This window comes from Rhinolophus sinicus, chromosome 14, assembly GCF_057876585.1.
Source record: "Rhinolophus sinicus isolate RSI-liver-muscle chromosome 14, RSI-T2T, whole genome shotgun sequence".
Lineage (NCBI taxonomy): Eukaryota > Metazoa > Chordata > Mammalia > Chiroptera > Rhinolophidae > Rhinolophus > Rhinolophus sinicus.
The window spans coordinates 74,728,601-74,741,099 of record NC_142514.1 but is presented as its reverse complement, the minus strand read 5'-3'; the positions used below and the strand labels follow the sequence as shown (position 1 = coordinate 74,741,099).

Genomic DNA, 12,499 nt, shown 5'->3' with positions numbered 1-12,499 from the left:
GTACTTTTGTGTAAACTGATTGTCTTCAAATGATTTTCCAGTGAAACTCTTTTTCCTATTAAAATAAAAGAATGCTTTTTTTTTCTCATTTCAAAATAAAAATATTAAGTTAATGGATAGAATCATCTCAATTTTCAATATTTCTCAGAAAAAAATATTTTACCATTTGATGGTTACCCTCTTATTGGCTAGATATATAAAAGATGACAAATTAGTGCAAAAATAGGAAACAAGTATTATTAACATAAGCTCAATTTATTATGATTATTTTTGTAGTCTTTTTTTTTTCTGTTAACTACATATATTCAGTATATTCTAGGCATTCTCTGACTGTGTAATTTCTACTCTAATGGGAATAAGCAATTATATTTTGTGTTCTATTTGAAATACTATGACTTTCTTATGTTCCTGTGAGTTAAATAACTCGAAGAACTGCAGTTGTAGCCTCCTGGTTCAATTCCAAATGTTCTCATCCCTGCATCTTCTCCTTTTCCTCCATTCCTTCATGTTTTCTTTCTTCTTGACTTTTTGTCAGGTAAATAATCTAACCAACAAGTATTCATTGAATGCCTGCCATGTCTCAGGCACTGTCCTACTGCCAGAGATACATCAGTGAACAAAATAGATGAAAATCTCAGTCTTATGCTTTCAGTCTAGCTGGGGGTGGGGTGGAGAGACAATACACAATAAAATAATTAGAAATAAATTATAGGGTATGTTAGAAAGCGTTACTTCTCTCCAATGTTTCTTCTGCATGATTCTCCCTTCGGCTGTATTCACTGAGAAAGTCTCTCCATGGACATTGCTTGGACATCTTTAAAAGAAATGATGAATGAAAGAGACCCTCTTAGCAGCTCAGCTTAATCCATAATCAGTGGAAGTCACATGAAATAACACAAAAGAATGAGGGAATTTCAGAATACAGAATACGCTTTTTTTTTTCCCATAAGGATTTTTATAGAATATTTAAGTGAACTCAAGTTTGAAGTATCAAAACAGTGCTTCCTGAAAGAGATTTGGCAGAATTAATAGAAGTAAATTAAAGCATTTTAAAAACTTTACCAATACACTTATGAAAAAAATAGAATGATTTTGCTATAAGGGGCTGAGTTGGGCCAGAGCAGTTACAGCAAGTGTTCTATTTTCAAAACATTTCTGCATAGTTAGAAAATACACAGTAACATACATATATTGGCTGCAGGAATGGAGGAAAAGGTAGAGAGTTTCCTTGTAATGGTTTCGAGGGCTCGTGGGAGATAGTGGATGTTAGTTTTTATTAAATTAGCATGAGTGCTTTGGTGATGATACTTCTTTTTTTCCAAAAGAAGTGTGAATCAGACTTGGAAATTCAGAGCTTTTTAAAGGATTTCTATTCAACTCATGTGTTAGTTAACAATAAGCAAGTCATTTTCCTCAATAAGCAAGTGTTTGTTTCCTCATTTTTTAATTATGAGATAAATAATGGTTTACAATGAGAGACAATTTGTAGATCTTTGAATGTGTCAAAGTTAGGAAGGAATGCTATTTGTTGTAAAAACTGCATTACTGAACATATTTGAGGAACTTTTAAATAGTGTTAAATAGAATAATAGTCTTGCTATTTTTTGAACATTGTGAACTATATAAAATGTGTATGTCAAAGAAGACTTAACATAATACACAAAATGGATATAGTAGAATCGGGAGTTTGTTAATGGTATTTTTTATTTATTAACTTTAATATTGTGCAAATTTTAATAAAATATAACATAAGCAAATAAATAAAAACAAATGTAAGTAAATTAAGTATAAAATGTATAGGGTATAGCATCTTACATTTATCAATCATACTATATAACTGAAGAATTTTCATTTTCTCTTGGTTATTTAGGAGAAAGTACAATTTATTAATGAATTCAAGTTCATGTTAATTCTTTCAGTTCTTGATAGTAAACCGTTCTATAGTCTGTATAACAGTGCTGTCCAATAAAAATGCAATGTGAGCCATGCATGTAACTTAAACATTTCTAGTAGCCACATTAAGAAAAGTAAAAGGATATAGGTTCAATTTATTTTATAAGATACTTTAATATACTCATTTTCACGTATAATCAACATAATTCTTAATGAGATATTTACTTTCTTTTTTTCATACTGAGTCTTCGAAATCTGTGTACTTACAGCACATCTCAATTTGGGCAAGCACATTTTAAGTGCTCAATAGCCACAGGTAACTGGTGGCTATCATATTGGATAGTGCAAACTTACTTTTAATGCATTTCTTATTTTTAATGCTACTAAAGCGTTCTTTCGAGATTTCAGTTGGTACTTCTTTTGTTGACATAATTACAGCCAGTTTTCTAGGTGTTCTCTTTGAGTCATTGAATTGGGATCAAAGAGTTTCTTTCTTGGAAGTTAAGAGATTAATTCTTATCCCTGCTCTGCTCCTGGTTGTTGTATAACTTTGGGCCAGTCGCTTAACTTTTCTGATCTTCGGAGTCTATGTTTTTGAAATGAAGTGATAAAGTCTTTTGGCATTTTCTAATTAGACAATTCTGCTCCTTAAAATTATCTTTGTGTTTGTTAATCAAATACTACTTTGATCAATTACCCTAACGTGTATTGTGTACGGCATAGTACCAAAGACAAAAAGGCGTTATCTAGTGGAATCTATTTTTAGTGAGCTATGGTGAGTGGCCTGTTGATAGAACATGAAGAGAGAGAAAAGTAGCCTTCATTCACTCTCAAGTATAGAATTGTGAAAGCCTTACATCATATCTGGGTACAAATGGAGAGACCTGAATTGGCATAATTGAGGCAAGGGAAAGGATGGGATCAGCAGAGCTATTGTTTTGTTGTTTTCCTTAGTGTCACCAACCAATTACATTTTAGCTTTCTTTGAAAAGTTGAATTATTGATGGTAAGAAATTATCTGTTCCCCTTTATGAGGTAGGTATTTTAAAATGGCATACTGTTTTCCCCTTAGGCTAGAGGAGAGTTAGCATTCGATTTTTAAATAGTGAATATTAGTTCTCTCGATTAGCCTCACAGAGCAAAATTTAATAAAGGTCATTGCACTTAATTATGCTTATAGAACAACTTATTTTAAAACACACTGACTTCATTGGTTGTTTTAGCTTCTAAGTGTTGTATAAGACAAAAAATTATGGACTTTACCAATATTTATTTAATCACAGCGATTCTTTTTCATTATGTAGTAACCATGTTCATTATGTAGTAACCATGTTCACCCATTTCCCCCTTTTTTTACTTTTTATTCACCAGAGAACATAACTATTTCAGATCTCTGCAACATTAGAACTGGAAAAGGCACACGTTACAATTACAAGATTATTTTAAGGAACCCACTTTTGGGTCAGGTGACAATTATGGTAGTTAAAAAGAGTAAAACTGATCTGAATTTTTCTGTTTATCATTATATTTATTTTCTTGCTGTGGTAGGCAGTTCTTGAGAGTGAGCCTATTTTTTTCTTTAATGAAGGAAGAATGACTTTTTCCTCTCTCCTTTTTCTGCCTCATAAGAGGATTCTATTTTACTTATTTTTATTTGTCCTTCTTTCAGAAGTTGTGGCAGTACTTTCAACCTCTTTAAAGACGCTTTGAGTTTGTAGCAAATGTCAGTTTATTGGTTGTCAACTTAAATGATGCTAAGTGAGAACCGGGCCTAATAATAGTACTTAAGTTCTGTTGCGTGGAAAGAAGGAAGGAGAAAAGAATATATAAAAGACTGGTTCCACTTCCTTTCCCTCCAAGTGCTTCCAATTAGAAAGCATAAATATGTTACTAGTCTCAGGTATTTTTACTTATTTCTATTTAAATTTGTTAGTCTTGTTTCATGTATTTTAGTCAATTATAATAAATTCCCCCCTCCAAAAAAAAAGAGTGAAAGAAACTAATTTCTTTCAGAAAAACCAGGCAATTTCATGATGTTATTCCTTTTTCTCTTCCTTCTTAATACACCAAATCTTGTGACTTAAGAATTCTAAAACTGCATTGAATACTTATGAGCTTAAGCATGAGAGTGTCTTAAAACATGGAGTTTTTGAGAGCTTTCACCAGCAAGTATAATATACATAGTGCATATGCATTGCATATGACAGCGGACAGGTTATCAACATGGGATTTTTGCTTTCCTACTCTGCTCTGTGAGCTTGAGCCTCTTGCAGCAACTTACGTCACCAATTGTAATTCACATCTAATAATTCTTTTTCACCACAAACCCCTCACTTTACCCCAACCACACTGACCTCTTTGTGGTTCCTTAGAAACTGTAATCATGCTCTTGCTTGTTCTTTGTACTCATATCCCCTCTGCTTCAAGTGCCCCTCCTTCAGAGAGCTGAGCTATGTTGCTAAGTACTTTGGTTCATTCAGGTTTCGTGTCAAGGTGAGTCGTCTTCAACTATTCCCTGTAAAAAAATAATAGCAGTGTCCTCTCCCAACCATTTTGTCAATCATTTCATTTATCGTGCTTTAAAAACTTTCACTAGCGCTTATTTTACTTGACAGTGTATTATTGATCTCTTAGCTTATTGTCTCTCTCAGTTGAATAAATTTCACGAGAGCAGAGACCTTGTCTCTAAGACCTAGAACAGTGTCTGGCATATAATAATAACAAATACTTGGTAGAAGAAGAATGAGTGTATGAATGGATGATGCTTTATTTGCATTAGGGACACCTAAACTTATACCTGATGAGCCCTCCAACTGAGCATAAGAATATAATAGAAAAATGGAAAACAACCTTTACTATTTAAATACTTGAAATACTAATTTATATTTAAAGTCACATTTTCCTAATTCTAACTACAGAATTTCAGTTCTTATTTGATTTGCTGATGTTCACTTTTGAGAAAGACCTTTAGGTCTAATATTAAAATGTGAGTCATACAAATATTGTATCCTTTTAAAATTTAAGTTCTATTTGTTTTTCCTTCTTTGAGTTCAGTGGCCCAAATAATGCAAAATCCTTTGCTCCCAAGTTTCCTTTATGCTCCAAACCATTCTATTAACTCTTGAAGTTAGTCTTGGAATCTAGATAAATTTCTATAATCACCATGATCAGCTGATAACAAATCTTTTCTGAGAAAAAAGTACTGTATTGCAGGCATCCATCTATTTCCTTTTTTCCTCTTCCTATTTCCTTTTGTATCTTTAGTGTTTGGACTGCTGGGAGTTGATTCTGTTGTGGTGTTTTAAAGACAAAATAGCATCCCTCCCCACATCCTGCTGAAACATCAGAGTCCGTTCATAGACACTGTTGTCTGTATTTCTCTAGGGGTGTTTGAAAAAGCCCATATATGGAACAAAACACTCTGTGGTATTAAGTGGATATACTTAATCTGCCTCATTGAGGCTTATTGCAGATTTTGGACACTGGGGAGTCAGATGCCTTGTTTCCATCTTGTCATCTTTTTGTGGTGAAATTTAGTTTGTTTTTAGCTTTCCATTATTTCCAGATTCTACAGAAGTATGGAAATAAACAATATTCTCTCTGATTATGACCTTTTGAAAAGAAATAAATTAAGTCGCCCATGTTTAGCAACATTATCAATTTATGCCAACAAGTTTTTTCTGTGTGTCACTATAATCACAGATGTCAGGATGCCCTGGAAATACTCTCTTTGTTAACTGTTGTTACTAAAGCAATATAAAAGGTATTTTTAAAGTTTAACTGTTTAATTAAATAGCTAATTTATCTATCTGCACTTCTAAATAAAACATGATTTGTAGTCACTTGCTGTGCTCTCCAACATGACTGTAGAATAGTACGGAGCTTTAAGCAAGACTGCTAATCTAGTAGTGTAGAAAACTCATTGATATTTCCTTATTGGCTAATATAGGACTTAGTGCACTCCTGTACACACTCTGTGTATGTGCATGTGTATGGAACCAAAATGTATTGAATGCTTCCCAAGTGCTATGCACCGTAATCGGTCCTAGGTGTCTGGGCTTTTTAAAAAAGATTTTTGCACCTCTGCCAGGTAGATGCTTACATCCTATCAGGAGAGACAAGCAATTAAACCAGTAATTATAATGCACTGTGATAACAGAATTTGCACAAAATGTTTGGGAGTACAGGAGAGCTGCATCTAACTGAGTCTGGGTGATGAAGAAAGTTTCCTGGAAGACGTGTGCATTATGCACAGAGTAGACGGCGTTTTAGATGGAGGGAACAGCATGTGCTATAGCACAGAGGCCTGAGCTACAGTGAGTTGCACAAGGAAATACGATGGGTTAGCCTGGCTGCAGCCAAAGTGTCATCCAACGTTAAGCTGGCGAAGAGCAGTAATTGTATTGTGATTATGAGCAAGAATGTTCTTGATCTAGAAGATATGTGCTAACTTATTTAGGTTTAAAGTGCCATCATGTCTACAAAAAATTCTCAGAAGGTTCAGGGAAAAAAATGTGTTTGTGGAGAGAGCGTGTCACAGATGTGACAAAATGTTATACATGAGTCTGAGTGAAGCTGGAATAGGTGTTCATTGTAGTAATTGTGAAACTTTCCGGTAAATTTAGCATTGTTCAAAAGAAAACATTAGAGAAAAAAACCTTCAGGTCACTAATAATTTTTGTTTCAAGTTTGTAAAAGTAGTAAAACATGATATAATTGAAGAATGGGTAATAATTTTCTTTTGTTGTGGCCTATTAATTGGGTTATTAGTGATGTAAAATTGTTATATGAAAGATAGCCTTAGTTGGTCCTCTTAGAATGCTATCTTTAATAAAATTGTCATGTAAATCCTTTTTCTACTTAACAGGATATTAACATAAAACCCTTGAGTGTCTAATAATAGGATTAGAAGGGACCAAAGAAGTTATATTGTCTGCTTCTCTATTTAAAGAAGAAGCTGAAAAGGTAGAAGGATGCCTATGAATATTGTTTCTTAGAAGCATCTCCGTTGAATTTCCATGACCTTTCAAATGTTTAAACAGAGGGTCGTATTTATTTTTGAATTTTCTAAGATTATTGTTTTAAGAAGAAAGAGCCTATAAAAATCTAATTAATATGCACTGTGACCCTTAAAAAAGAGCATCAGGAATCAAGAGCAGAGAATTTAATGAATATTAACTAAATGTAACATAATGTATGTTTAATTTGTATTCATAAATTTATAAACATAATGTATGTTTAATTAATTTATAGTTTATTGAATTTATTTTTGACCATTGAGGAAAACGAAACCTGAAGACTGGTATGGAATGGTGGAGAAAGAAGAGAGGATGGGATTTAGAGGAGGAAGGAAAGGCAGGGGAGCAATGGAGAACAGAAGACAGGAGAAGGGGAGAGAATATGTCTTTTGAGGAAGAAAAATTTAGCCGATTTTGAGGTGATTTTCTTTGTTTGGTTGATGTAGATTATCTTGCCGTCTAGGGCTCTTTAACTATTGATACCATTAATCATAGTTTACAATTTTCATATTTTTGTGATCCCTATTTTTAGAGACTCTACTTATAATGGAATAATTGAAGCAACTTATTGTGGAAATTTCCCTGGTGATAAAGCAAAGGCTACTAGAGAAATGTCACTTCTCTGACCAGATGAAATCAATCTTCACCCATATTTTAATTTATTACAACAAAGCTCATACACAGGAAAATTATAGTGAGTCATAAACATTTGAAATTGAGTTTTGGCAAAGTTTGATTTTCAAAAAAGATTTCTTTCTTGTGAGATTATTTTTTTGAGAATATTATCTTTTATTATTAACCTTTATGTCTTCTACTTTTTCCATCCTCTGTCATCTCACATCACTATGGAGCAGAGATCAGAATCTAGCTGTTGAGGTTGTTTGCTATTCAGGGAATAATAGCCACATGTTTCAACTATAGGCTGGTCTGTAATTACTTCGGTAAAATGATAATAGATTCTAATAACTAAACTTTTCCCTTGTAAGATACATTTCATTTCTCCCTAGTATTTGCTGTTCTTTTTACCAAAATCCACACAACAAAAGGCTAGATGATCTGATGAACCTAATAATGTTCATTAGAAAAGTCATATAGACTGAACAATTTAAGGAAAATGAACAAAAGTCAGGTAGATGAACAATTTTAGGAAAAATAAAATTTCACCTTGGTTGCTTAAAAGAAAAGATAATTTTTGTCTCCCAATTTTCCACCAACCACTTTTTTTTTTTTTTTTTTTTTTTGCATGTATTTATTTTTACAGGCATGGGAGTTTTTACTGGATATTCACTGCTCTTATCTCACTTCTTCCTGCTTGCTTCTCTTTTTCATTTCATGTATTTGTTTTTCTGACGTGTATTAATTACAGTCCACTTTATAGTGCAGACTGGGCCTATCTCACTGGGGCTGACATCATATCCACTTCCAGCCAGCCCAGTGCTCCCTTCATTTTGGTTTCTAATGCCGTGTTCTGCGATACCCACCCCCTGCACCATCGCCAGTAGGGATATATGGGAAGTTCCCAGAGTGTCTGTCCCTGGCCCTTTGCCAGCTCCTGGATAATAGCCAATGTTAGATCACAGAAGTTCAATGATGTCTCCGTATCTGTTATGAGCTGGAACTGCTGCAGGGCACATAGTAGGTAGCAGCCTAATAAAGGTCCGATGGGCAAATAAATAGATGTGCAAAGGAATATAGCTCATAACTGAAGTCCTTAAAGAATGAAGCTGTTTAGGGAAGCACTTCGGTCTGTAAGTATAGCCAATTAAGTGTGCAGATAGAAGCATGCATGAGCCCCCATATCCATTAGTGATTGCAGACTGCAGCCTTCAGTTTCCCTGGTGAATTCATATGCAAGCTGACCTGACAGGAACTGCTGGCACTGTGAGTAATCACAAGAATTCTCAGGGCAGAGGATGTCAGGCGTTGAGGATTCCATACTTAGCTTCACCTGTAGTATGAAATCATTTTCTATATCCTAACTCTTCAAGGGATCAGCTTTCATTAGAATTCATGCTTGGAATACAGCCTTACAAAAATCTGAACTTTCTCACATTGATTAAGAGCAAAATCATCTTTGACAAATGTTTGGATTGAATTGGCCAGGCACCGTTTTGCAGTCCAGGGGTTTCCCATTTTGCACGTGTTCTCTCATTTCATTGTGTCGTAAGTCAGGTTGCTATTATAGAGAGCGCTGTCGCAGCCTTGATCTTGGAGACATCAAGACCATTATTCCTGTTGTTGCTGATTTAGTGTTACAGCTGCTTCCTCTTCATGTGATTTAATTTGAAGTTTCAGCCCACCAAGGGGCTATTGGTCCCCACCTATGCAGCTTTAAGAGCTGGCTGCTGCTGTTTCTGCATGGATGTTATTTCCATTCCTATTCATGGTGATTTTTCCCCTTCTGTATTCATCTAGCAACAGCAAGGCACTGTTCCAGGAACTCGCTCTCTCTACATAAGGCGTAACATGGAACCATTTGGATGGAAAAATTATAAATTAAAATTATTCTGTTCATTTTAAAATATTCATATTGTGTTGCTCAAATGCCAGTAACTGGAAAATCACGGATAATGTCCTGTTTTTATAACCTTTTTCAGAGTGTATTAAAATCTGTTTGTGTTGTTACTTAGCCATCTCTTTTCCTGGGGTGGATTTTGTGATAAGATTTTTCTTTTTTTTTGAAAAGGTTGTATGAGTCCAGTGTCAGATGGCATATATAATGTTAAAATAAAGATGATGCCACTAACTGCAACCCATTTTTAAAAATAAAATAATGTTTACTCCATGTATAGAGAATATTTATAAAACTATGAGACTACAGAGGGAGACTATAAAATGGCAGACTATTTCTTTTAAGGATAAAAATTTTTTATTAAGTGATTAAAACTAAGCAATAGTTTATTAATTTCTGGAACTGCATATTTAATTTAAATAAAGAAAACCCATATATTCATAACACTACTGACTTTCAAATACTAAAAACATCTCCAACTTTTTAAATGGAGCTTTTTATTTTGATACCATCGATTTTCTATGCTAAGTCATTGATTTATTAATTTCAGGAAACTAAAATCCTATAATCCTATTTCTATCCTTGTATTTTCTCTGTTGTATGGGTGTGGGTGAGGGTGTGCATGTTTTTGTGTGGATCAGCTATGTTTTTGATCAAGTAAATATCATTTTTGATCAAGTAAATTATATCTCTTATACGAAAGGAAACAGTAGTGATTAGAGATCTTCGTGTATGTATTTTTTCACCTCTGTCACATGCAGTAAGGAGAGGGAAGATCTTTACTTTTTGTTTCTGTATTCTGTAAATTTTAAGTTCACATTCACATAAAAGCCATGCGTTTTATTTGTTGTCTCTCTTGGCTAGGAATATTTAAATGTATTTTTGAAATTCTTCTGTTCCGTCAACTAAAGACAATTTAAAATTATAATTTTCAGACTCTTTCTAGAAACTTACACTTCTGGTTCAGGCTGTAGCCTTTCTTTGTGTACTTGGTGGATGTGTTGAGGTTCTTCAGAAGCAACAAATCACTTTACATGAACAAATTTCACAGGCCCATTGTACTGTTTGTTGAGCCTTGTGAATCCTTTGGCCTTTTAAAATAGGCTAATCCTTTAATTGAATATGCGTTCAGAAAGGTTCTGTGTGCCATGCAAACCTGGGTGGCTCTTGCTAACTCTGTTTTCTTCCTTTTACTTAATACTAAGTTATCTAAAAGCAGTTCCTTTCGATTTTTAGAAGGAAGTTACTGTAGTCTGTAATAATTGAAGACAGGATTCTTTGTAACAACAATAGCAACAAAACATGCATACATTTTCCTAAGGTTTGATTGATGGAAAATAGGATGCAAGCTGTCAGTAAACAGGTTTTCCAACTCAAATACTTAGTTTACGCAGCAACCAACTTCTTGAATGCAGCCATATCATGCATTCTATTCTTAATTGAAAAAAGACGACAAATTAGAATAGTTACTACAGGAGAAATGGATACCTCATTATTAATGATTTGTGAGTTGAATCTTAACTACACTTGACATCTTTCCTTGGGTTGGTGACAGACTGATTAGTGAGTTAACTGCTGATAGCACCTATTCTGTAGAGTGACTGTTCAGTTCCTGGGCTTATGGTATTCAATGAAATAGGCATTCTGTGTGATGGGCCTGCAGCTTTAGTCTTGATCAAAGTGCTTGGAAGCACTGTTGAACTGATTGACGATGAATGTTAATCAGTCCGTAGGACGCACTGATAATTTACAGCATGGTTGTAACTCTCTGGTGTTCATAAAATGAACTTAATAACCCAGTGCCACCATGGGATAAGCTGCTTTTTTTCCCTGCAATTGAATACCCAGACTGCCTGCATAAAAACATTGAGAAATACTGCATTAAAAGGGTGAGCAGCTGTATGATGAAGGAAACAGCTCTGCAACAGATTTGTTAATTATCTCCTTTGATTCACAGAGGGTGTGTGTGAGATATGGTTGACCAGTGAAGACACTGGGGCTTATGGCAGAGATATTGGCACCGATCTCCCCGCACTACTGTGGAAACTGGTGGAAGTGATTCCTGAGGGAGCAATGCTGAGGCTTGGCATGACAAATCCACCCTATATTTTAGAGCATCTGGAGGTAAGGAAAAGCACCCCATTTCTATGCTGACACAGACAAGAACCAATCCAGACAATGTGGCAACATCAGCATCATCACATGAGCTTCATTTTAAACCACTTTCACATTTTTTAATTTTTTTTTGTGTGTGGTCCCATGTTACCAAGAATGAATTGAGAATTCCAAATCCCCCTCTTTGTCAGTCTGCACATCTTGTTTTTGCTTCTTCACCATTAATTAATGTTGCCATCTTGTCACAGTTCTTTGTTTCTTCTTTGCAGCCCTTCAGTTTTCCATTGCATAAATTTGCTTCAATTCCTCTTTGTATAACCCTTATCTAGGTCAGGGCTGCTAATATGTTGCATTAATTTTGCAGCCAACAGTGAACATCACATTATCTATTATATGATTATTAGTTCTGTCTGCAGGGATACTGGGCTGTAAGTGTGAGGATGTTTTAAATCTCATCCCTTTGTCTGGAGATAGTTAGGGGTGAGTAGATTCAAAGACACACAAAGTTGGGTATTCTTCCATTTATTCTCTTGTGATCACTGTGAAAAAAGCAATTGTAATAATGTGAGATCCTTGGTTTCAGTTTTATACCTTGCATGGATCAGGATGCTTCCCTTCAAGTGGCTTACCACTGAACTAGAGAAATAGCTGTGTGTGTACAGGTAACTGTGGTACCCGATGACAAATGCCACAATAAATATGAGGGAAGACTATAAACAGGGAGCAACCATTTAAATGATCCTAGCACATGCTAGGATCCATGATTGTTATTTGGGAAATAATATATAAAATATAGAAAATAAAATAATTATATTAGACCCATATTTATGGAGAATAAATTTAGTAAGTGCTGTTGGAAAGTCATGTGCAAAGTATATGAATGAGTCACTTGTACTTTTAATCAGTTGTGTCCTTTGCAGTTAGTTTTTTACAGAAAAATAAGATCGCAAAAATTTAGAAG

At 34.5% G+C, this 12,499-nt stretch overlaps 1 protein-coding gene across 4 annotated transcripts in view; it reads left to right on the top strand.

Moving 5' to 3' along the window:
- Window positions 1-12,499, top strand: part of CDKAL1 (CDKAL1 threonylcarbamoyladenosine tRNA methylthiotransferase) — a 616,068-nt gene that overhangs the window by 365,212 nt on the left and 238,357 nt on the right. For all 4 annotated transcript variants that reach the window (XM_019734280.3, XM_019734279.3, XM_074335173.2 and 1 more), the window contains exon 10: window positions 11,381-11,547. In XM_019734280.3, the coding sequence (XP_019589839.3) occupies window positions 11,381-11,547 (167 nt within the window). The remainder of the gene's footprint in view (window positions 1-11,380; window positions 11,548-12,499) is intronic.